Here is a 26,374-nt window from a genome sequence, read left to right as displayed (position 1 = left end):
AGCAGACAGCAGGAACAACATTCCTGTAATGACCTTTGATATTCTAGTATGCTTGCTTCCCTTTCTCTTTCCTTCTCCAAGTCATGGGGGTCTCTCCTCAGAGATCTGGGTGCTGTTGGAGACAGATGTTTCTTTAGCCACAACCCATGTAACTGGCCTAGCTGGGCAGTCACTTGTTGCTTTTGCTTTGCTATCACTTCCTTTGGAGAGGTTGTTACTGCCACTGCCAAACAACTTAGTGTGCTGCGTCTCCCTGGGGAGGGGAGCAGCTCTGGCAAGTTCCTCCCTCTCTGCATCCAAACTCATCGCTGTCCTGTTCCAGTGGCATGTTGGAATCTCCCCTCAGGGTGGACTAGACTTCTGCAAATTCTCTTTTGTCTGTGGATATCCACCAAGGTTTGTGCTCTCTGGGTTTCTTTTCCAGTCATGGTGAATGGGGACGGGCAGGTTCACTAACTCCCTTGGATATGCATCCCTTACTGAGGTCCTATTTTTGGATGCCCAGGTGGGCAGGAAAGCTCCCAGATCCCTTGGTATGAGGTGCTGAGGTACTTTCATTTGGTTATAGATGTCTAATTAGTTGTTTAAAAAGGGAAGGAAAAAAGGAATGACTTATACTGCCATGATGCTTGATGGTACCTTACAGTTACCCACAATTCTCAAGATTCTTACTTAATGTTGTTGAATTTCAGTTTTTTTACTTTATGGGTGGTGCCTCTTAAGTCTTCCCTATCTTGTGGTCATAAAGCTATCCTCCTATATTGTCTATATCTAGCTATTCCGGCACTGTTTATTAACTAATTTAATCTGTCCCAACTTTTATAAGATATGTAATTTTATAAGGTATGTTTATACTCAAAGTAGTGAACACAGACTCAGGAGTCAGAGCTCCATGTCCTGCTCATGTGTCCTGGTCCTCTCAGTGGGTCTCTGCTTAGAGGCTTCCAGTTCCTGCTCATGAACAGCTTGAGAGAAGAATTAAGCTTCATAGGATTGAATCCTGGTTTGCTTTATTAGCTGACAACTTTGGTACGTTATTTAACCTCAGCCTCGTTTTCCTTACCTCTAAGATGGGGATATTAGTCTTTTCTATGGAGGATGGTTAAAACATTTAGGAGTGAGGTCCAACAGAGCTTACTTTGCACATGTAAGTAAGGTGCAGGCAATTGTTCTTCGTTTATCACATCAAAACAGAGCATTCCTCTCGTCCCCAGAACCATCTACCATCTACCCGTTTGCCCAAGCCAAAATGCACTCCCAGGGATCTCTAAACTAATCCTTCTGATGTTGATAGTTTCTGAATTGATAAATTAGGTTGAACCATATGAAACCCAGCTCTTTGGAACCTATCAGTGATTTAACACAGTGCAGTCAGAACATTTCTGTCTCCCTGGGTACTGCACAAGCCTTCTCAGATGCCCGCCAACTGCCTGAATGGACTCTGCTTCTGTTCTTTAGTGTGCTCTCTGTGTAGCATCCAGTGGCACGTACTTGAAACAAACTTGCAAATTTTGGGCATGGTTTTTTTGTTTTTTTTTAATATGGAATTTATTGTCACACTGTTTTCCATACAACACCCAGTGCTCATCCCAACAGGTGCCCTCCTCAATGCCCATCACCCACCCTCCCCTTGGGCATCATAGGAAAAAAATATTAGAATGTCAGTATATTTTTTAAAATTCACCTTAATTTGTTGTTGGTGAGTGTGTGTATATGTGTATACACTTATTCTATAACGTATGTATTACTAATATAGTATATGATTGGTGTGCTGGTCATAACCTAAACAGTTTAAACCACAGCAATTAGGTCTGGATTTTAATACCCAATTATTTTGTCAAGCAAAATTCGAGATGTATTCTTGGATGCCTCTATTATATCTACCCTACATCTAACCTCTAACTAAAGTCCTTGTGATTAGCTCCAAAATACCTTGGATTCATCTGTTAGGTTAGTTGAGCACCTGTCTGTTCCTCCAGATTGTAAATTCTCAGAAGATAGATATTGTCCTTGTCTTTCTTGGGTCACACTGGACTTAAGTGCCTGAATAAATATTTGAAGTTCTATAATGAACTCCTATGAATTAGTAAAGAAAAATATTAAGACTTCCTTAGCTAATGGGTAAAGGATAGTAGTTCACAAAAGGATATGAACTAAGGAAATATTTGACCATAATATTAAGTAAATTTAAAACTTTCAATTAAATATGAAAACTAACTCCGACAATTATATTCTAACAGGTAATCCATCTCGAAGATCCAAGACTGTGCCTCCTCGTGACTTAGGCAATTTGGATAAGGGACAAGTAAATCTCTATATTTTTATATATTTAAACATAGATTACTCAGGCTTGAAACTGCTTAGTTAACTGACTTAAGTTTCTAAACCATTTATAAAGGTTTTTTACCTAACATTGTAAATGTTTTTTTTATTTTTTATTTTTTAATGTTTTTATTTATTTTTGAAGGAGAGAGAGACAGAGCATGAGTGGGGGAGGAGCAGAAAGAGAGGGAGGCATAGAATTTGAAGCAGGCTCCAGGCTCTAAGCTGTCAGCACAGAGCCCGATGTGGGGCTTCAACCCCAGAACTGTGAGATCATGACCTGAGCCGAAGTCAGACGCTTAACCGACTAAGCCACCCAGGCGCCCTATAAATGTTTTTTATAAACACCAAATGCTAGCTGTCAAATCCTATAATAGGAGAATCTGGCATTTGGAAATAAATGTAAATTTTAGCTGCTTGAAATGTTATTACATGTCCTTTATGACAGATGAAATAGAGCCTTTTGTCCTTACAGACTGCCTCACCCAGGGAGCCCCCTGAATCAGTGGACCTTTCAGATCCCGAATATAAAAAGGATGACAAAAAAGAGGAAAAAGAAGAAATCCAGGGAGAAATCAGTCATCCTGATGGAAAGGTTAAACTTTTTTTTTTTTAAATAATGAATATTATAAGAAAGAAGTATAGGTTAAAGTACAATTGGAACACTTAAGATTCTAAAATAATTGATCTTCAAGACCACTGAGGGACCTTACGAACTTTAGTTCCTTGGGGTGTGACCTTAGCTTGAGTCTTTGGACTTCTAAAAATGCTAGACACACACAGGCATTTAGTTGCCCTTTCTAGTTTAGGGATACAGCAAAGGAGGGAATACAGTTCTTTGTTTAAACTCTGTTCTTTCTCTAAACATAGCTAAAAAGCCTTTGTAATGTTTGGTACTTTTTAGAAGCCTCTGTTCTAGGCCTTATCCTTCCTGCAGCCTTTCTGTCCATCTCTAGCTGCACAGTTTTATTCTTGTGCTTAGGAAAGGTTTTGAGCAGGAAATCGCCTGGCTTAGTGTTCCAGCTAGAAGTAAGAATGAAAAGGGAAGGGGGACATAAACAGGGTTTGTTAGCAGGGAGGGAATGAGGTAGTTTTTCCTCAGGTTTATAGAAAATTTACTTTTCTGAATACCTTAATTTGACCCATTTTAATTGAAATGATAAAGCCAAAATTCACTGCTAGTTTTGAGTAGAAAGGACAAAATAACAATAGTCAAAGGAAGTAGTTAGACTTTCCCACCAATAATTTGTTATACTAAAGCAGAGTTGGTACAGGAAAAGGTGTTTTTTTTTTTTTAAGAAGAATTCTAGCTAATAAGTGGAAAAGGAATGAGAAAACTTGAGAATCATCACTTTGCAATCTCTAATTGAAATACAGGTTCTGGGCAGTAGTCATGAAAAACCATGAACCCATGGATGACAGGTTGATGGGGCTTCATGGCAGATCTAACTAATGTGACTCAGTTGGTCTTGAGTTCATGAGGACAGCAGGGGATTGCCTTCTGAATGTGTAGCTATAAGCAGCTCTCATCAGTTCCTAGAGAGTATTCTTGTCAGAATAATTCAACCAGAATTTAATCACACCTCTAGATGTGACTACTAGTTTGTTTCCAGGAAGTATAAGGATATATGAGAACATGTTAGATGACACCATAATGGGAAAGCAGTCAACCAATTCCAGAGTGTGGGAAATTTTATATGGTTAATGACCCAGGTCCTTTAATAAGTAATTATCATTAAAAAGGGGCAGGGCAGGGACTGTTAAAGGTTGAGATTTAAGACATATATCAAGTGTTGTATGTGACCCTGTTTTGATCAAATAAACTGTAAAAAGTCTTTTTCATGAATTCAGAGAAAACAGCATGGAGGTTATACCATGATGAAGGAATTAGTTTGTTACAAAAATAGACACCTAGATCAATGGGACCGAATAGACAGCCCAGAAATAAACCCATACTTATACGGTCAGTTAATCTTGACAAAAGAGGCTAGAATATCCAATGGGGAAAAGATAGTCTCTTCAATAAATGGCGTTAGGAAAACTGGACAGCTACCAGCAAAGAATGAAACTGGGCCACTTATTTATACCATACATAAAAACAAACTCAAAATGGATTAAAGACCTAAATGTGAGACCTAAAACTATAAAAGTACTTGAAGAGAACAGAGGCAGTACTTTCTTCGACATTGGACATAGCAACATTTTTCCAGATATGTCTCCTAAGACAAGAGAAACAAAAGCAAAAATAAACTATTGGGACTACACCAAAATAAAAAGCTTTTGCACACAGCATTTGCACACAGCAAAGAGAACCAATAACAAAACAAAAGGCAACTTACTGAATGGGAGAAGGTATTTGCAAATTATATATCTGATAAGGTGTTAATATCCAAAATATATGAAGAACTTATACGACTCAACACCCAAACAACAAATAATCCAGTTAAAAAATGGGCAGAGGATGTGAACGCATTTTTCCGAAGACGACATACTGATGACACATGAAAAGATGCTCATCATCACTGTCAGGGAAATGCAAATCAAAACCACAAGGAGATATCACTTTACACCTGTCAGAATGCCTGAAATAAAAGACAAAAAAGTGTTAATGAGGATGTGGGGAAAAAGGAACCCTTTTGTACACTGTTGATGGGAATGCAAAGTGGTGCAGTCACTGTGGAAACAGTACGGAGGTTCCTAAAAAAGTTTAAAATAGAAATACTGTATGATCCAGTAATTCCACTACTGGGTATTTACCCAAAGAAAACGAAGACCTGAATTTGAAAAGATGTATGTGCCCCTATGTTTATTGCAGCATTATTTACAGTAGCCAATTTATGGAAGCAAACTAAGTGTACATTAATAAATGGATAAGGAAGATGTGTGTGTGTGTGTGTGTCAGAGGAATATCACACAGAGGAATATCACACAGCCATAAAAAGGATGTGATCTTGCCATCTGCAACCACATGGATGGACCTGGATGGTATAAGTCAGACTGAGTATCATATGATTTCACTCATGTGGAATCTAAAAAATTAAATAAATAAACCAAAAGCAGAATCAGACCTATAAATACAGAGAATAAACTGATGGTTGCCAGAGGGGAAGGGGTCGGGGGATGGACAAAATGGGTCAAGGGGAGTGGGAAAAACAGGCTTCCAGTTAGGGAATGAATAAATCATGGGGATGGGGATGAAAGGTGCAGCACAGGGAATGTAGTTGATGATATTGTAATAGTTTGGAGACCGATGGGAAAGCCACAAGTGAGCAGAGCAGAATGGATAGACTTGTAAGATCACTGTGTTGTACACCTGACACTAATATTGTGTACAGTCAACTATACTCTAAAAAAAAAAAATTCAGCAAAAAATGAGTTGGTTTTGGTAGAATAGGTGACATAAGAATGGTGGTGTGTTGATACTTGGGAGTTTATTAACTTTTCTCCTTTTGTGACAATGTTGCTTGTATTACGAGAGATATCAAAGTAGTCAATTTGGAAAAGAGGGACATTTTTATCATCTGGTCTCAGGAGGAAATCTCTCATATTGATAATCTTGTTTCTCTTATTTTGTAGATAGAAAAGGTTTATAAGAATGGGTGCCATGTTATATTGTTTCCAAATGGAACTCGAAAAGAAGTGAGTGCAGATGGGAAGACTGTCACCGTCACTTTCTTTAATGGTGATGTGAAGCAAGTCATGCCAGATGAGAGAGTGGTAGGTTTACATAGCAGTGTTTTTCTCCATGGCTTAAACATTTCCAGAGAGGGGCGCCTGGGTGGCTCCGTCGGTCAGGTAACGACTTCGGCTCAGGTCATGATCTCACGGTTCGTGAGTTCGAGCTCCGCGTCGGGCTCTGTGCTGACAGCTCGGAGCCTGGAGCCTGCTTCAGATTCCGTGTCTCCCTCTCTCTCCACCCCTCCCCTGCTCACGCTCTGTGTCTGTCTCTTAATAATGAATAAACGTTAAATTAAAAAAAAAAAAAAAAAGAAAACAACAAACATCTCCAGAGAAAAAGCATACTGACTTTGTGTCTTTACAGATCTACTACTATGCATCTGCCCAGACCACTCACACTACTTACCCAGAAGGTCTAGAAGTCTTACATTTCTCAAGTGGACAAATAGGTAAAAACTTGTTCTGCCCTTTCTTAATTACATGGTTTCCTTTTTAAAAAAATAAGGGGCACCTGTGTAGTTGAGTCAGTTGAGCATCTAACCTCGGCTCAGGCCATGATCTCACAGTTTGTGAGTTCAAGCCCTACATCAGGCTTGCTGCTGTTAGCGGAGAGCCTGCTTTGCATCCTCTGTACCCCCTCTCTGCCCTTCCACTGCTCACGCTGTCTCTCTAAAAACTGAATAAACTTAAAAAAAAAAACCCAGAAAAATAAAATAAATAAAAATATTTATAGTAATTTTTTTTAAACAGAAAAACACTTCCCGAACGGGAGAAAAGAAATCACGTTTCCTGACCAGACGATCAAAAACCTATTTCCTGATGGACAAGAAGAAAGTATTTTTCCAGATGGTACAATTGTAAGAGTACAAAGGTATGATAGCTGTTAAATTTGCTTCTAGATTTGTCAATTTTCAACTTCTATTTCCAAGTGAATTTTGAAAGTCTTAAAACATTTGTATAAGTCATTCAGAATGTTTGTGAGTTTAGCACTGAGCACAGATACACACTTTGAGAGCAGGTGAAGAGTTTTCAGCATTTTGGAGTTTAGATCTCGTTAGAGACGTATAGGTTCTAATATATACTCTACAGAAACTTAAAGGAGGTCTGTATAGCACATGACAAAAGGGGAATGGCAAGTATTTGTACAGAATTAAATTTGGTGAAACTGGAAAACAGTGAATAAGACACAAAGAAGGAAAGCTGCCCAGTATTTAAGAATAACCAAACAATGGCAGCAGTATTTGAATTAGACTGTTTATTTCTTCTCTGGCTTATATTTTGATTTGCTGGATCTCCCTGTCCCAGCCTGATTAGCATTTTACTTCCCTGGCCTCCCTGACTCAATTTTTTAAAATAACAACCTCTTTATCCTTCTGAGTGTTACATTTCTTGAAGTTAGAGAATTCTTCCTAGTGACGTCTTCAATCCACAATACAGAGTTTCTTGTACTCACTGTGCTGAAGGTTTGTCAGGTTCACTGTCCTACTTTAGTTTGCACCCTCCTCTCCTAGAGTGTGCATGCATTTAACTAACTTGAATTCTGTGACACAGCAAAAAAAAAAAAAGTAAACGCTAATTCAAATAATGTAGCAACTTCTTATGCAGTGTTTTCCTGAATATGGTTCGAAACTTTCTCTGCTGCTCAACCAAATAAATACCAATGTTTTCTAAAATTTGCGAAAAATTTTATCTGTACATTATACTCTGAACAATTTCAGAGACTTCCATCTTTTTTTTTAAGTCTTATGTTTGAAATTTTCTGTAATAAAAAGAAAATATGAAAACCTCCATGTACTCATCTGTTCATTTTCCAACAATTTTTTTTAATTTTTTTTTTTATGTTTATTTTTGAGACACAGAGAGACAGAGCACGAGTGGGGGAGGGGCAGAGAGAAAGGGAGACAGGATCAGAGGCAGGCTCCAGGCACCGAGCCATCAGCACAGAGCCCGATGCGGGGCTCGAACTCGTCAACTGTGAGGTCCTGACCTGAGCTGAAGTCGGACGCTCAACCGACTGAGCCACCCAGGCGCCCCCATTTTCCAACAGTTGTTAACTCATGGCCAGTCTTTTTTCATCTAAACTCAGGCAAATGTCAGATATTAGTTCATTCAGGATTATTTTGGCATTTTTGATTTATAGCAGTGGTTCTTCAACTTCACTGTGCATTAAAACCACCTGAGGGGATTGTTCAATTGCAGAATGCTAGGCCCCATGCCAATGATTTGCATTTTTAATGAGGTCTCAGGTGATGCTGTTATCCCTGGTCCCAGGGCTGCACATGATAAAGCAGTGGCTCTCAAAATGGCTTTTAAGTCTAACACTTAAATGTGGCGCAAAGCCACTACATTTACATAAAACCTGAGAAATAACCAAAAAAACAGTGTGGAGAAGTGGTAATTCACCATCTATAAACCTTGCTTTGTTTCTAACAGCACATCATACCTATTTTTAGGGGGTTCAGTTTGAATGTCCTGCATGCACATCAAGCAGTCCACTTGGGATTAACTGCTTCTTTTGTTTCACGGCTTCTGAACAGGTCTTAAGTCTAGTCATGCCCCTTCCCAGGAATATAAAGTCTCTTTTCCAACCTGATAAAGAGCAGGCATTACTTAGTGAAAAGATTAAAGGTAAAAACTGAAAGCGGTATTTTAATACAATGCCCAGTTTTTCTTAGATGCATAATACATCTAAAGTTAAAAAACAAACCTAAGGATTTTGTAGTTTCACGACATAAATTTATTAAAAACTTTTCATGGGCACCTTTCCTTTTTTATTATTTTTTTAATGTTTATTTTTGAGAGAGAGAGAGACAGGGACAGAGCGGGAGCAGGAGAGGGGCAGAGAGAAAGAGACAGAATCTGAAGCAGGCTCCAGGCTCTGAGCTGTCACTGCATAGAGCCTGACACAGGGCTCAAACTCAGGAGCCATGAGATGACCTGAGCTGAAGTCTGACGCTTAACTGACTGAGCCACCCAGGCGTCCCCCTTTTCATGGGCACATTTAAGTGCTAATTTGATCATTGGAACTAATAGCGTGAAGCAGAAACAGGGTGGAAAGAATTTGCAAAGAAGGCATTGTATAAGGAAAGGACCACAGGAGGCTTTAAGAAAAGAGAGAACTGTCAGAATCAAAAGCCACTTTTAGATCATTTTCCTGTTACATATTTAATATTTTTAAATAAATTCTATTTTAAATTTACAGAGATGGCAACAAAATCATAGAGTTTAATAATGGCCAAAGAGAACTACACACTGCCCAGTTCAAGAGACGGGAATATCCAGATGGCACTGTTAAAACCGTATATACAAATGGTCATCAAGAAACAAAGTACACATCTGGTCGAATAAGAGTTAAAGACAAGGATGGTAATATCCTAATGGATACAAAATTGTAATGATCCTATATGTGACTCATCATGAAATAACACTAACTTGATTTTCTTCTCAAAAAATGTACACTTCTTGTGGATTCTGTGGTTTCATTTATATATAAGTGGAAGAGATTATGTTTGGATTATAAAATAAAACATCATAGTTTTTTATATTCTTTGAAATGTACAAGAACAGCTTTCATTTTTAATTCACCTGTCTTCTACAGTTGAATGCATGTCTAAGGAAAGAAATATTACTTTATGAACTGTGTAGACTGTAAAAATAATGAGACTCTTACTTGTTGAAGATGGTTATAAAAACCAAGAAGTACAAGAAATACAATAGCACAGATTTTTCATGAGCACATCAGCCACAGAACAAGACTTGCACAGAAAGTTTAGTCAAGGAATAAGAGAATGTCTCCAGTCAGAATATACTGTGTTCAATTAGTACTAAAATTAAAGCATTTATCTACTGTAGAGGTTCTTTAATATAATGGAATGGGAAGTTAAAACCATGAATAAATATAAATAGGTCAAACAACACAGGTAGAAGAGTTCATTCTCTGAGTACAGAGCATCACAGGAGAAAAGTTACAGTGAGGATAGGTAAGTGGTCAGAATAGGACACTTGAGGATGGAGGGCGTGTGAAAAATAACTAGCTGGTGTTAACTGAACAACCACAGGTACCCTGATGTTATAACCTATAAAACTGTAGGCTGACAGAAGCAAGATGTCCTTGAAGGAAGGACAAGGCACCTGCAAGGCACTTACATAATAATTACAGGTTGCTGTAGTCACTACAATAACTTTAAAAAAGCTAAATAAATCAATTCGAGATGATTTAAGAACTGAATATGAAAAAAGTTGCAAACTTCTCAAATAAAGAGTTATATACATCATCTCAGGATAGGGAAGGATTTTTAAATGAGGGACAGTGCAACCCTTAACAGCTTGATGAATGGTGTGTCTAAAGATACCACAAAAAAGAAAAGATAAGCCACAGACTAGAAGATATATATATATATATACTTGACAAAGGATTAATATCCAGAATATGTAAAGAATTCCTACAGATAACATAATTACAAACAACACAAAAATGGACAAAGGATATGAAAAAGCAAACAAGTGACTACTAAACCAGTGAATGCATATTGAAATAATAAGATACCTTTTTATACTAGTATCATATACTGGCCACACCACATGTTGCCAAGGGACTCAGACTACTGATGGTAGTAAATGGAGTAAACCACCTTTTGGAGAACAATCACCTCGTGACCTAGTAAATTCCACTACTAAGTACATATACTAGAAAACCCATAACATGTACACATATTTGTAACTGAGAAAAAACTGGCAACAGTCTAAATATCTAGCAACAGAATTATGTGCACAGATAGAAGAGTGAAAGTGAATAAAGTAGAGCTCTGCATACCAACATGGATAAACAGTGCCAATAGTGAGAAAATTAAAGGTGCGATAGTGCACGCATTAAAAAAATATACACAGCAGTACTATATCTTGCTTATGGATGCATTCATATGCAGCAAAATAAGAACGTAAGAATAATAAACACCAGAATCACAACAGTGTTCACCTCTTCAGGGAAGAGAATGATTGGGGAAGGTCACTATAGGAGCTTCCAACTGTACTAAGAAGGTCTTACTTAAACTGAATATATATTCGTTATAAAATGAACTACATTTTTTCATATGCCTAAAATACTTGCTTTTGAAATTATTGTAAAATAAAACCAGAAAATACTTGAAAGCAAATATTTATTAACTATTTTTTTTTCAAACAATTCCTAGTAGTTTAACATGTAAGAAAAAAAACGCCAGCACAACTGCAGAACAAGTCAAGAAAAGTAAGCCTGAACTGGCCTACATGTAACAGAAAACCTTCTTCTGGGCTGCTGTAGATGCTCTGAAGTGTTTACCTGAAAAACAAAATGCATGTTATTTAAAACCTTTGCTTAATTTAATGTTCAAACTAGTTACTGAATCACCTGTTACATTTATGTGGATGAATAAACAGCTGGTTACCCAAGCAGTTCAATAGCTTTATTAGGACATGGATTGTTCAACAGTGTTCTGTGCATACCATATCCTTGTGTGCTTAAATTACTTCTAGTGCCCATCCCCAACAACTATCTGGTACTATGAATAGTCATGATAGCCATTCCAAGCATTCTTACAGATGCAGATCCTCTCTGGTTCTGGTATTCAATAGGTGAAAAGGGCCTACAAAGAAGTCTAGAAGAGTCTTGTTGAGCTTTGTTATCATTCTTTGAGAAATCAAGGAAAATCCAAAGATGCTTTTATGGGCAATTTAGTATTAATCTCCACTATATTAGTTGCATGCTTTATGCTGATCATAAGGGTGAACAAGAAGTCATGATACTTACATCATTCGTCTCGGTCTGCCAGCCCCATTTCTACTAATGACATATGAACTGGATACTGTTCATCTTCATATAACGTCACTATTTGTTCTGGTGCCTGAGCCTAAAATTAAAAGACAGTTATCAAGAAAATACAGTAAGGTCTTTGCTGGCTTTTCTCTCCTACATTTTGCCTGTATCACACTGGAAGGAAAAGGCATTCTCCAAATTTATTAATAATTTATACTTTAAAGAGGTCTTTGTGATGGTTTCCTATTAAATCCCATTCTTTCCATTCTTACACTTTATTTAAAATTTAAGTCTTCTCAAAAGTTTACCTAGATTGAGCCAATGGGCTTTAACACTACCATCCCTGTTAAAATTCATTTATATTCTACCCGTGTACCTTTATGCATAAACTGACCAAATTTTGAATGTTATTCATGGTGGTAAATAAATACATTTATCTGTAAAAATACTTACAACTCTGTTTCCACTGGCTTCCTGAGAGAAACCATACATAAGCTATTTACTCTGCACACACAGAAGCATGATATGTACCTCTAGAGGTTTTCAAAATGTACTTTCTAGTTGTTTCATTAAGAGCTCATTCTTGTCAGAGCCAGTATGTCAGGAATCCCCAAATCCTGGGTAGGTTGGGCCGAAACAATAGTGTTGAGGACCAGGCTGAATTAAAGAGTGTATTTCCATTCAAAGGGGTTGTTGCTATACCACTCTGGCTGAGTGCCAGTTTGGACAGGAGACCTAGGATTCCTGGAATTTATAATATTTAACCAGAAGTTAGAAATACAGAATTTTGGGGGGTGAGTTTTTCCAATTTTAAACACTGCACTAAATAAAACAGGTTCAGGCTAGATTCTGCCTATGGGACACCCCTTTGTGACATGCTAATCCTCTAAAGAAAGAATATTTAGGGGTGCCTGGGTGGCTCAGTTGGTTAAGTGGCCGACTTCGGCTCAGGTCATGATCTTGCGGTCCGTGAGTTCGAGCCCCGCGTCGGGCTCTGTGCTGACAGCTCAGAGCCTGGAACCTGTTTTGGATTCTGTGTCTCCCTCTCTCTGACCCTCCCCTGTTCATGCTCTGTCTCTCCCTGTCTCAAAAATAAATAAAACATTTAAAAAATTTTTTTAAAGAAAGAATATTTATATTAAACATGATCTGGACTTTCTTATTTGAACCTTTGTTTTTTTCCATAAATGTGTTATATGCATGATATAGGTGTGGTGTGTGTGTTGTACGTGTAGTGTGTATGTGATATGTGGGTAATGTGTGTGCAGTATGTTATGTGTATTCTGTATGTGTTGTGCGTTTTGTGTGTGTTATGGGTGGTGCTGAGTGGTGTTTTAGTGTGTGTGTGGTTTATGTGTTATGTTGGTATGTGTGTGGTGTATATGTGATGTATGAATAATATTTCTGTAGTGTGCTATATTTTGGTGTGGTTTTTGTGTGTTATATGTGGGTTATGTGTAGTTTGTGTGTGCTGTATGTTTGGTGTATGTGATGCTTGTGTGCTGTGTGTATGGACTGTGTGTGGTATGTGTGTTGTGTGTGTCTGGTAATATGAGCAGTGTGAGTGGTTTTGACTGGGGCATGGTGTGTGTGTAGTATGCGTTGTGTGTAATGTGTGTGCATTATGTGTGAGATGTGCATGGTGTATCAAACACGTATGTGTATGTGGCATATACTTGTGTGTGCAGTGTGTGTAGTATAAGTGTGTAGTATAAGCGTTGTATGTGTGGTGTATGAGTGGTGTGCATGGTGTTGTGTGATATGTTTGCGTGGCAGATATTTGGTATGTGTGGTGTGTAAATAGTGTATTAGTGTCAGGTACGCAGTATGTGTTTATATTCCCTATGTGTTTTGTGTGTTGTGTGTGTGCTACCCGCCTTAGTGTGTGGTTTATGCTAGTGTCTGTTGTGAGCGGTGTGGGTGTTCCAGTGTTGGGTTCGTTATATGTGGTGCCCATGTGGTGTGTGACTGATATTTCTGTAGTGCATATTGTATATTTGTGTGTGGTGTTTTTGTGGTGTATCAGTGTGCTATATGTTTGGTGTGTGTTGTATATTTGATGTTTGTGTGATATGTGTGTGCACATGGTACATGTGTACTGTGTGACAGGTATGTGTGGCATATGTGTGTGGTATCTTGTGTTTTTGGTGTGGTGTTTGTGTTATACGTTGGGTAAGTATATGGTGTATGGTATTTATGTGTGGTGTATGTGCAGTGTGAATGGTATATATGTGATGAATGGGTTGTGTGCAGTTTATAGTATGAATGTGTTGTAGGTATGATGTAGGTGTGGTGTGTGATGTTTGAATGTTGAATGATGTATTTGTGTGGTTGGTATGTATTTAATGAGTATATGGTGTTTGGGTGATTTGGTTTTTGTGTGTGTTCTGTATGTGTAGTGTGTGTTGTATGTTTCTCTGTATTATGTGTGGGGTGTGAGTGCTGTATATGTGGTGTAGGTTATTGGTGGTGTACGTGTGTGTGTTAAGTGTTTTGTGTTTTTGAGTTGTTCATGTGTTATGTTTGGTGTCTCAGTGAATACATGGTGTGTGTGAATGGTATTCTTGTGGTTGTGTGGCATGTGTGTGGTATGCATGCTATATGCGGTATTTGTGTGTCTTGTGTGTTTTGTGTAATTCTTGTTTGTTGTATTTCAAGTGGGTATGTAATGTGTTTTATGTACGTGGTATATGTGTGCTCTGAGTGTGGTTTTTTATGATGTGTGTGGGAAGTTTGGTTTATGTGTAGTTTGTGTAAAAGGTTTTTGGTAAGTGTGTGTTCTATGACATGGTTTTTTGTGTGGTATATGTTTGGTGTATATTTTATGTGTGATATGTGGTGCATGTGTGTCTTTGCCATTTATTTTGCATGTTATAAGTACAGTGTGTGTTGTATGTTTCTCTCTGTGTGCTTGGTGTGGAACGTGAGTGCTGTACGTGTTTATTTGGACTTTTTGATCAGTTCTACGGCATTAAATTCAAAACTAGTACACGTCCATCCTTTTCAAGACTTCGACCAGAATTCCTATTCTGGTCTTTCCTACTTTTCAGATACAGTTCAATTCACTTCCCAGACCTACCTTATTATTGTTTTTACTTTTTTATTATTTTTATTATTATTGTTACTTATTATTTGAATGCCTAAGGAGGAGTTCAAATACTATATATATCCTAATCTCTTTAGATGGAAATAATCCTTTTTTAAAGTTTATTTATTTATTTTGAGAGGGCCCATGAGCAGGGGAGGGGCAGAAAGAGAAGAGAGAGAGAATCCCAAGTAGGCTCCATGCTGACAGTGTGGAGCCCCATGTGGAGCTTGAACTCACTAACCATGAGATCATGACATGGGCAGAAATCAAGAGTCAGATGTTTATGCCACCCAGGTGCCCTGGAAATAATCAATCCTTATACACCACCTCCCCAAGTTACCTATACTTCTTTTATGATATGATAGACTGTATTTCATTCTACCTCATTAATGGTTTACAAATGTTTGATTTCCTTCATTGACTTAGGAATTCTTTGACTACAGGACACTCATCTTGATCATTGTCATCTTATTGATTGATCACATCAATGATATTTTATAATAAAAGTTTGCTAAATATAAACTAAAACATAATTTTAACAAACCTTAAAATTAATCTTGTATATTTATAGCTTTATATGCTTAAAAGCAATTTTTTTGCATCTAGAGTTGCATAGATTGAAAGCACTTTAGGGGCGGCATCTGGGTGGCTCAGTCGGTTAAGCCTCTGACTTCAGCTCAGGTTATGATCTCTCGGTTCTTGAGTTCCAGCCCCATGTCGGGCTCTGTGCTGACAGCTCAGAGCCTGGACCTGCTTCTGATTCTGTCTCCCTCTCTCTGCCCCTCCCCCACTCAAACTCTCTGTCTCAAAAATAAACAAACAAAAAAAAAGAAAGTACTTTAGAAAATTAATAGGGACCCTAGAAATAGCTTCAAGTAGATTTAATTAAGATAGATAGTTACCATGGAAGAAGCATAAAGTTGTTTCCCTTGAAGACAGTCTATCATAGCCCACAGTGCTTCCATGCTCCATTTGGGACAATATGGTATTCTGGTCTTCCCCGGATCTCTTAAGGGAGGTTTAAACCCTGCCAAGAGAACCTTTATGGCTCGGGCTGGATACTGCATAAGATGAAGAGGAATCTGACGCAGTCTGTCACAAAAGAAATTCTTAAAATGTTCAGAATGTCCTGATTAAAATTCTCTAACAGCCAAAACTAAAACATAGGTGTAAAGGTTTGGACATTGGATTTGGCAATGAATTCTTAGCTGTGACACCAAAAGCACAAACAAGAGAAGAAAAAATAAACTGGACTACAACAAAATTAAAAACTGTGCAAAGGACATAATCAAGGAAGTGAAAAAACAACCTACAGAATGATAGCAAATATACATTAAAAAGTAGACATTTCTCCAAAGATACATAAATGGCCAACAAGCACATGAAAAGAACTCAACATCACTAATCATCAGGGAAATGCAAATCAAAGCCACAATGAGATGTAACCTCACACCCATTAGGGTGGCTAGTATCAAAACCCCAGAAAATAATGAGTGTTGGTGGGGATGTAGAGAGAAACTGAACTCCTGGGACATCTGGTATAAAATGAAAAACAGTTTGCTGGCTCCTCCAAATATTAAAAATAGAACGAGTATGTGATCCAGCAATTCCACTTCTCAGTATATACCCCCAAAGAATTGAAGGCAGGGTCTTGAAGAGATATTTATACATTCACATTCATATCAGTATTATTCACAATAGCTAAAATGTAGAATCAACCAAAATATCTATGAATGTGCAGGATACAAAATCAGTGTACAGAAATTGGTTGCATTTCTATACACCAATAATGAAGCAACAGAAAGAGAAATCAAGAAATCGTTCCCATTTACAATTGCACCAAGAACCATAAAATACCTAGGAATAAACCTAACCAAAGATGTAAAAGATCTGTATGCTGAAAACTACAGAAAACTTATGAAGGAAATTGAAGAGGACACAAAGAATTAGAAAAACATTCCATGCTCATGGATTGGAAGAACAAATATTGTTAAAATGTCAATACTACCCAAAGCAATCTACACATTCAGTGCAATCCCAATCAAAATTGCACAGGCATTCTTCTCAAAGCTAGAACAAATAATCCTAAACTTTTTATGGAACCACAAAAACCCTGAATAGCCAAAGTTACGTTGGAAAAGAAAACAGAAGTGGGAGGCATCACAATCCCAGACTTTAGCCTCTACTACAAATCTGTAATCATCAAGACAGAATGGTATTGGCACAAAAACAGACACATAGACCAATGGAACAGAAGAGAGAACCCAGAATTGGACCCACAAATGTATGCCCAACTAATCTTTGACAAAGCAGGAAAGAGTATCCAATGGAAAAAAGTCTCCTTAGCAAATGGTGCTGGGAGAACTGGACCACAACATGCAGAAAAATGAACCTGGGCCACTTTCTTACACCACACACAAAAATAAATTCAAAATGTATGAAAGACCTAAATGTGAGACAGGAAACCATCAAAACCCTAGAGGAGAAAGCAGGCAACAACCTCTTTGACCTCAGCTGTGGCAATTTCTTGCTTGACACATCTCTAAAGGCAAGGGAATTAAAAGCAAAAATGAACTATTGGGACCTCATTGAGATAAAAGTCTTCTGCACTGAAAAATAGAAAAATCAACAAAACAAAGGCAACCGATGGAATGGGAAAAGATATTTGCAAAAGACATACTGGATAAAGGGTTAGTATCCAAAATCTATAAAGAACTTACCAAACTCAACATCCAAAAAACCAATAATCCAGTGAGGAAGTGGTCAGAAGACATGAATAGACACTTTTCCAAAGAAGACATCCAGATGGCCAACAGACATGAAAAAATGCTCAACGTCACTCATCATCAGCGAAATACAAATAAAAATCACACTGAGATATCATCTCACACCAGTCAGAGTGGCTAAAATTAAAAACTCAGGAAACAACAGATGCTGGCAAGGATGTGGAGAAATGGGAACCCTCTTGCACTGCTGGTGGGAATGCAAACTGGTGCAGCTGCTCTGGAAAACAGTGTAGAGGGTCCTCAAAAAATTAAAAATAGAATTACCCTACAACAGAGCAATAGCACTACTAGGAATTTATCCAAAGTATACAGGAGTGCTGATTCACAGGGGCACATGTACCCCAATGTTTATAGTAGCACTTTCAACAATAGTCAAATTATGGAAAGAGCCTAAATGTCCAATGATGGATGAATGGATAAAGAAGGTGTGGTTTATAGATACAATGGAATACTACTTGGCAATGAGAAAGAATGAAATCATGCCATTTGCAGCACCGTGGATGGGACTGGAGGGTATTATGCTAAGTGAAATACATCAGTCAGAGAAAGATATCATGTTTTCACTCATATGTGGATCTTGAAAAACTTAACAGAAGACCGTGGGGGAAGGGAAGAAGAAAAAAAATAGTTACAAACAGAGAGCGAGGGAGGCAAACTATAGGAGACTCTTAAATACAAAGAACAAACTGAGGGTTGATGAGGGCGGCAGGGGAGAGGGGAAATGGGTGATGGGCATTGAGGAGGGCACCTGTTGGGATGAGCACTGGGTTTAGTATGTAAGCGATGAATCATGGGAATCTATCTCCAAAACCAAGAGCACACTGCATACACTGTATGTTAGCCAACTTGACAGTAAATTATATTAAAAAAATATCCATCAATGGATGAATGGATAAATAAAAGGTAATATATACAATGATGGGATATTATCCAGCCTTAAAAAGGAAGAAAATCCTGATACATGCTACCACATGGATGAACCTTGAGGACATTATGCTAAATGAAATAAGCTAGTTATACAAAGACAAATGCTGCATGATTCTACTTATATGGGATACCTACAACAGTTAAATTCATAGGGAAAGAAGTAGAATGGTGGCTGCCAGGGACTGGATGAGGGGCGAAAGAGGGGGAATACTGTTTAAAGGGTACAAAGGTTCTGTTTTGCAAAATGAAAAGATTTCTGGAGGTTGGCTACATAGCAATGTAAGTATAGTTAACATTACTTAACTGTACATTTAAAAGTGGTTAAAATCGTAAATTTTATGATACATGTATTTTACCACAATCAAATATTACAAACAAAAAAAAATTAGAAAAAAAACAGGTGTCGGCAAGGATGTGTAGAAACTGGAAGCCTTATGCATTGCTGGCAGGAAAGTAAAATGGTATAGACACTGCAGAAAAGTTTGGCAGTTCCCCAAAAAGTTAAACAAAATTACTATATGATCCAGCAATTCCACTTCTAGGTATACACACCAAACAACATAAAGCAGGGACTCAAACAGCTACTTGTACATTAATGTCCAAGCAGCATTATTCACAATAGCCAAAGGATGGAAATCACTCACGTGTCCATCAACATATGAATAAACCAAATGTGGTATATACAAAGGAGTGTTATTTAGCCATAAAAATAATGAAATTCTGATACATGCTATAATTGAATATGCCCTGGAAATGTTATCCTAAGTAAAATAAACCAGACACAGAAGGACAAATACTCTATGATAGTACTTATATAAGGTACCTAAAATAGGGCAAATTCATGAAGACAGAAAGTAGAATAAAGGTGATCAGTAGCTAAGGAAAAGGAATGGAATGTTATTGTTTAATGTGTACAGAATTTCTGTGTGGGATCAGGAAAAAGTCCTGAAAATGGACAGTGGCATTAGCTGCACAACATCCTGAATGTACTTAACACCAATTAAATGTATGCTTAAAAATGGCTAAAATGGTACCATCTTACACCTGTCAGAATGGCTAACATTAACAACTCAGGCAACAACAGATGTTGGCAAGGATGCGGAGAAAGCCAAAATGCCTTTGCATTTTTGGTGGGAATGCAAGCTGGTTCAGCCACTCTGGAAAACAGTATGGAGGTTCTTCAAAAAACTAAAAATAGAACTACCCTACGGCCCAGCAATTGCACTACTAGGCATTTATCCGTGGGGTACAGGTGTGCTGTTTCAAAGGGACACAGGCACCCCCATGTTTATAGCAGCACTATCAACAATAGCCAAAGTATGGAAAGAGCCCAACTGTCCATCAATGGATGAATGGATAAAGAAAATGTGGTATACACACACACACACACACACAATGGAGTATTACTCGGCAATCAAAAACAATGAAATCTTGCCATTTGCAACTACGTGCATGGAACTGGAGGGTATTATGCTAAGTGAAATTAGAGAAAGACAAAAATCATATAACTTCACTCATATGAGGACTTTAGAGACAAAACAGATGAACATAAGGAAGGGAAATAAAAAGAATATAAAAACGGGGAGGGGGACAAAACAGAAGAGACTCATAAATATGGAGAACAAACTGAGGGTTACTGGAGGGGTTGTGGGAGGGGGATGGGCTAAATGGGTAAGGGGCAGTAAGGAATCTACTCCTGAAATCATTGTTGCACTCTATGCTAACTAATTTGGATGTAAATTTTAAAAAATAAAAAATTAAATTAAAAAGAAACAGAAAAATTAAAAAAAGAAAAAAATGGCTAAAATGGTAAAGTTTGTTATATTTTACAATAGACTTATAGATTTAAAAAATCCTAATAAATAAATAGCTTTAAAATAGTTTTTCTTTTATAAGAAGAACCAAAACTTTCCCAATAATTATTTTAAAAAGCTCTAAGAATTCTAATTCAACTAAGTTGACTTAAAAGAAAAAAAAAAACCTGTTTATTGTCAGCTTTTCAGTTGATCCGTAATCAACAAATTGCACCAGGACAGCTAGAGGATTAAAGTCTTTAACAGACACAATCTTTGCTCTATACCATAAGCCATCATCATATTCAGCAAGGCAAGGCATTTCTAGAAAGACAGAAAAAAGGAAAAAATCACATTGCTTTGTATTTTCTTTAAAAAATTGTTTTTAATACAGAAAAGTACAAAGAAAACGTAAACACCATAAACCCATCATTCAGAACTAAACACTCAACAGTTTGTCAAACACTGGATCCTGCATGTTTCTGCTTACAGTCTATGCACCTGTTTCTCCTAATTCCCAAGCACTAAACTCTGAAGAAAGGTACTTCTCCCATTCTCACAGTTCCTAGTTCCTCTGCCCATGGCTTAGACCATCCTTGCACTGCCCTTGCATCTTAGACTTCCCAAATGTCTTTTCATTTGAGCCATCATCTTCTGCAAAAGATGCTTTCTGCTATTCCTGCTTTCAATTTGGTCCCCCTTCAATCCATTCTGTAGAAAACCACCAGGATTAAATTTAAAAAATTCAATTGCCCTTGTTTATAATTCTTCAACGGCATTATAAACATCTCCAATATCAAGTCCTTAGTACTGCAATATATAGGGTTCTTCACAATCTACTCCCAACTATCTCCTACCACATATCCTCAAGTGTTACCTAACTAGAATCACTTGAGCTTCTACTTTAGCTCCTGGCTGTTCCCCATATCTAGAATGTTCCTCAATGCCCCCTTTAATGATAAACCTCTCTTTCAAAGATCAGCTCCAATTTTACAAAGCCCTGACTACTACTAATCGTTGGTTTCTCTGTGATCCTACGGCACTGTGAACACACCTTTAATGCAAGCTGTTATTTTCATACTGAACTTAGTTTTCATGCCCCTCTCAGCAAGCCCACTAGTTCTTATGTGCAGAACTATATTTGTATTCCTAATACAGTATCTGGTACCATATTGCTTGGTAAAAAATCTAATGAATGAATGCTACGCTTGAGTAAAACTGGAAAAATTAGTATAGTATCTACTTCCCTTTTCTTCGTACACTTTTAGATTTCAGGGTAGACAGAGCATACTTCAGGCTCCTGTCTTCTTCTCCTTCCACCCCTCTCATTCTGTATGTTATCCTACATAATCTCCACAAAAGTGTAGTTGTGGGCAAATGGTATTTAAATACTACACAACTGTAATGTACAAAGATTTTTATTAAAGAGTTGTAAACAATTTCTTGAGTTTATAGAGAAGATTATCAATGAAACAGTAAAGAATCTCCTCTAATAGAGCGGTCTGCATAGTAAGCAATTGACTGAATCACTGTTAACAGTCCTTCCAACTTTTGCCATTTCCAGCCTTAAAAACATGGCTGAAGTTTCATCTCAAAATAGAATTAAAAACAAAACAAAACAAAACAAAACAACACAACAACAACCCAACCAACCTAGTCGTCATGTTATTTTAACCTACGAAATAACTTTTTAATAGGCATTTGCCTACAAATCAACTTGTACATATGCATATTAAAAAAAAAAAACTTTTACTGAAGGATAAAATACCCACAGAAAATGCACAATATATGTATAGCTCCATGAATAATCACATTACACACAGGTTTCTGTGACTTCCCTTTAGACAAGAACACAATGAGGAAGGAATTATCTCATCCAGGCTATAAATCTGAGTTTATAAAAAGAAAAAATCATGAATTTATTTGTCACTCCTTCAACAAATGTTTATGAGCACCTAACTTGCACAAGGTGCCCTTCTAATTGCTGATGACACAATTAGGTACAGAGAGTCCCAACTCACAGTGCTTTTTGAAAAAGAAGCAGTATGCATGAGGAAAAATGGGGCAGGGGAGGGTGGCGGGCAATGCTACCTTCTATGGGGGGGGGGGCAGGGAACACCTACAGTGTGGGCACAGTTGAGCAGACATCTAAACTGCTATGTACAGTTTGGGGGAAGAACAGAGGGAAAGCGAGTGCTGTTTATCAGCCAAACATGAGTCACAACTAATTAAAATCTCATTGAGTAAAATCAGGTAAGATTTTAGGCTCATGCTTTCCTTTGCTTTAGCTTATCCTCTGATACACAAAATACTAAGAAAAAATACATCTCTGTATCACATAGTGATAAAAATGTATAGATACCACTCTTTTCAGAAATTGTCAACACCAGTAATGAGATGCATTTTTTTCTTAAAAGAATCACATGTACAATAAAGATGGGTAGGAATGGATTAGAAGAAAAATATACAGCACTATTTGACCTATCCTGACAAGACAGGACACAATCTGAGTGCCCATATCCTACTTCAAAATTACCAACTTAGGTGGTTTGTAATTAAAATTAATGTCATTTAGGTCTGAATGACAACTTTCACAATTTGAGCTAATGGTAAAACCTCAGGCTTAGAAAACTCATCTTATGCAGTCAATTTTCCAATGCGGACCGAGTTCTGGAACATGGAAATGCCCCAAGGCAGTTACTTCCCTTCATCTAGAAAATGAGAACGACACTTCATCTACAGTGTCTTGTGGATTCAAAGACATGGTGCTTATAAAGTGTACAAGTATCAGTTAACATTAGAAACAGCCCAGCCTCAAAAGTCCATTCAAACAAAACAACGGTTTTATTAAGGATCCTATTATACTCAGAAAATTTAGCATACCTTGTCTAAAATCCGTCAGCGGAGGAAATGTTTCCACATTCTTATTGAACCTCCTCAGTGCTTCGTTAAGGCTTTCAGACTCAGATTCCCAGCTAACTCCACTGTCATCTGTGTCACTATGCTGGTTAAACAGATTACAGCTTTCTACAGAATCAAGGCAAATATACACCTAAGTGGGGAGAAGGGAAGGAAAAGACTTTCGAATTTTGTAATTTTTAGTATCCACTTATATGGACAAAATTATTGCGGCAGGCAGTCTGAACAAGGGCCTTGATGATCCCTTGTACAGTTCCTCTCCCACATCCGACCAGCGTTGATCTTTGTGAACAAGAGAGTGTGACAGGAGTGATGATACGTCACCGCTGAGATCAGAGCATCAAAGACACGTGGCCCGTCTTGGTCCTATGCTCTCCCTGCAACTCTCCTCAGGGAAGCATGCGCCATGTTCCCAGCAAGCCCGCGGGGAGGCCCACAGGGCAAAGCACTGACCTCCAGACCACACCCAGCAGAGTCTTTTTGGAAGTGGGTCCTGGGTGCCATTTCTACCACCAACATCTCCACAGCCCGTCAGCGAGAGATCCCGAGCCAGTACCTAAGTAAGTAGCTCCTGGATTTCTGACTCTCATGTGGGTTTTGTTCCAAGCTAAGTTTGGGGTAATTTGTGATGCAGAAATAAATAACTAATAGGAAAAGAAATCATTACAAAAACCAACTACAGCTGTATACTATTTTCTCTGATGGAATTATATAGCAAATTCTTCCGCCTGTGAAAAACGGTTTACTATGGAAAAGAGCTGAAGGAACGGCCTGAGCTACTTAATTTGTCACTTCTTTCTTGTTAGGCAAGGTCATGGAATTGAATTTTCTTTAGTGAACTTATTTATTCAGTCAATATTTGTTGAGTGCCCATTATATAACAGGCAGCATTCTAGTTCTGGGAACACATCTGCGACCAAATCAGGCAAAAGTCCTAGTCTTCATGGAGCTACATTCTAGTCGGGTGAAGCAGACAATCATAGTAAGAAAGGGACACTGTGTGTTAGAAGACGATAAGTGGCATGGAAAACAGAGCAGGGTGAAGAGCAGCTAGAGTTCAGTGTGGGAAGAAGCCACGGAAATGAGATGTTTAAGATTTCATAGATGGAAACAGTTCTGCCCTAAAAACCTAAATATTGATATAAACATGACTAAAGCAACACAATACTGGAAACACAGCAACTGCCTGAAAAACTTGCTTTATTAACAAATGTCTGAAGAGGAAATGACACAGGGGCAAACTGGAGGTCACTGATTTTCAATTATTTAAGATCAGGAGGACAGAAGTGTGAAGAGTTGATCCTCGAGTTTAAGATCAAGACTGCCTGTTATATTTTTAACCAACAACCGATCATTTAGACCACATACCTCATTAGGTGAGACCACATGTTTAACTTGAACAGCATAGAGTTCTTCTGGGGGAGGCAGAGATGAAGGCAAGTATGGTGGTAAAATAGGAGTTTCTGTTTCAGACAAAAGCAATTCCTAAAGCACCAAAAACAAATTCAGATTTCAGAACAGCTATTACAGAAATCCAATACATTCATTACAGTGCCAATTAATTTTCAATTAGCAGAAAGGAAGCTCTCTTAGATAATGAATACCACAAAATAATTTTGTTTTAGGACCAAAATGTGAGTAAAGATCTTCAGCACTCTTTTGTTCCTCCAGTTAAAAAATTTTTGTGTGTGTTTAAAAACTCAGATGAATTTTTTTTTAATGTATACATATTTACATATACACACAAAACTCCGGAAGACTGGCTAACAGTTAATGGTAATTGTCACTGCTTAGTGGGACTGGGGCATCTGATGTGTAGAAAGGGGACTTTTTTTCTATTCACATTTCTACAGTATTTATTTTTAGAATAAGTATATACCTTATAATAAAAACTAAAATAATATATGAAATGCCAAAGGAAGATTCAACTTAAAATCGTCAAAAAAAAAAAAAAAAGTGTGCTGTCTTTAAACTCTAAAAAAGCATAACCAAAAACTAAAACTTATGTGATTCCCAAGAGGATCCTGGCAGTCAGCAGTTATTAAACGCAAAGGTATTATAAAAATTAGGATGTTTTTAAAAAAATTCTTTTAATGTTTATTTATTTTTGAGAGAGAGAGAGACAAGAGAGAGACAGAATGCGAGTGGGGGTGGGGTAGACAGAAAGGGAAACAGAATCTGAAGCAGGCTCCAGGCTCTGAGCTGTCAGCACAGAGTCTGATGTGGGGCTTGAACTCACAAACCAGGAGATCATGACCTGTTCCGAAGTTGGATGCTCAACTGACTGAGCCACCCAGGTTCCCCTGGGTGTTTTTTTTTTTTTTTTTAAAGAAAGCTTTAAAAGATTCTTAAATGTAGTAATTAGCATAAAAAGTAAAATAATCACATTTAAATTTGTAGATTAATTTATTAATATTTAACATTTCCAAACTGGTGGCAAAACAGAACAAAATCTATCTGAACCACTTAGTAGAGTTCAGCAAAAAGTGACTATGACTGCTAAATTTTACTGATTTGTTACAAAGCACTTGACAATAAGTTTGCTATTTTTATAATCATAGGAATAAAATTCTACTTATTAATAATGAAACTTTCATTAAAACTCTTCCTGCATCAAAAAGCACAAGTAACAAAAGAAAAAAAAAGACTTCGTTAAGATAAAAAATTTTGGTGCTTTAAAGGACACCATTAAGAAAGTGAAAAGACAACCCACAAAATGGGAGGAAATACCTGCCAATCGTATTTCTGATAAAGGACTTATATACAGAATATAAAGAACTCTTACAATTCAACAAAAATAACCCAACTAAAAATGGGCAGGAGATTTTTTCATTCTTTTTTACCTTTATTTTCTATTTTTTTCTGGATTTATTGAAATATAATTGACATATAACATTGTATTAGTGCAAGGTATACAACGTAATTATTTAATACATGTATATACTTTGAAATGACTACCACAAAAGGTTCACACCAATAACCTCATAATAGTTATAAAATTTTTTTTCTGATAAAAACATTTACTATCAACTCTCTTAGCAACTTTCAAGTATACAATACAGTGTTGTTA

The 26,374-nt window shown here is 37.4% G+C and overlaps 2 protein-coding genes across 6 annotated transcripts in view; one reads left to right on the top strand and one right to left on the bottom strand.

The window, feature by feature from the left end:
- Positions 1–10,207, top strand: part of CENPJ (centromere protein J) — a 52,612-nt gene extending 42,405 nt beyond the window's left edge. For 3 of the 4 annotated variants that reach the window (XM_027064481.2, XM_015077765.3, XM_027064479.2), the window contains 6 exons: positions 2,241–2,305; positions 2,798–2,917; positions 5,899–6,039; positions 6,365–6,449; positions 6,751–6,871; positions 9,203–10,207. In XM_027064481.2, coding sequence (XP_026920282.1) covers positions 2,241–2,305; positions 2,798–2,917; positions 5,899–6,039; positions 6,365–6,449; positions 6,751–6,871; positions 9,203–9,395 — 725 coding nt within the window. In that variant the 3' untranslated portion in view covers positions 9,396–10,207. The remainder of the gene's footprint in view (positions 1–2,240; positions 2,306–2,797; positions 2,918–5,898; positions 6,040–6,364; positions 6,450–6,750; positions 6,872–9,202) is intronic. The other variant, XM_015077767.3, reaches the window with a different exon arrangement.
- A 932-nt stretch (positions 10,208–11,139) lies between these two features.
- Positions 11,140–26,374, bottom strand: part of RNF17 (ring finger protein 17) — a 112,709-nt gene continuing 97,474 nt past the window's right edge. For both annotated transcript variants that reach the window (XM_015077771.3, XM_053203629.1), the window contains 6 exons: positions 24,673–24,789; positions 23,269–23,437; positions 20,574–20,709; positions 15,782–15,971; positions 11,786–11,885; positions 11,140–11,317 (listed from right to left, as the gene is read on the bottom strand). In XM_015077771.3, the coding sequence (XP_014933257.3) occupies positions 11,787–11,885; positions 15,782–15,971; positions 20,574–20,709; positions 23,269–23,437; positions 24,673–24,789 (711 nt within the window). In that variant the 3' untranslated portion in view covers positions 11,140–11,317; position 11,786. The remainder of the gene's footprint in view (positions 11,318–11,785; positions 11,886–15,781; positions 15,972–20,573; positions 20,710–23,268; positions 23,438–24,672; positions 24,790–26,374) is intronic.

The sequence above is a fragment of the Acinonyx jubatus genome, chromosome A1 (genome assembly GCF_027475565.1).
Source record: "Acinonyx jubatus isolate Ajub_Pintada_27869175 chromosome A1, VMU_Ajub_asm_v1.0, whole genome shotgun sequence".
Taxonomy (NCBI): domain Eukaryota; kingdom Metazoa; phylum Chordata; class Mammalia; order Carnivora; family Felidae; genus Acinonyx; species Acinonyx jubatus.
The sequence above is the reverse complement of the archived record's forward strand: the minus strand, read 5'-3'. Positions and strand labels throughout refer to the sequence as shown.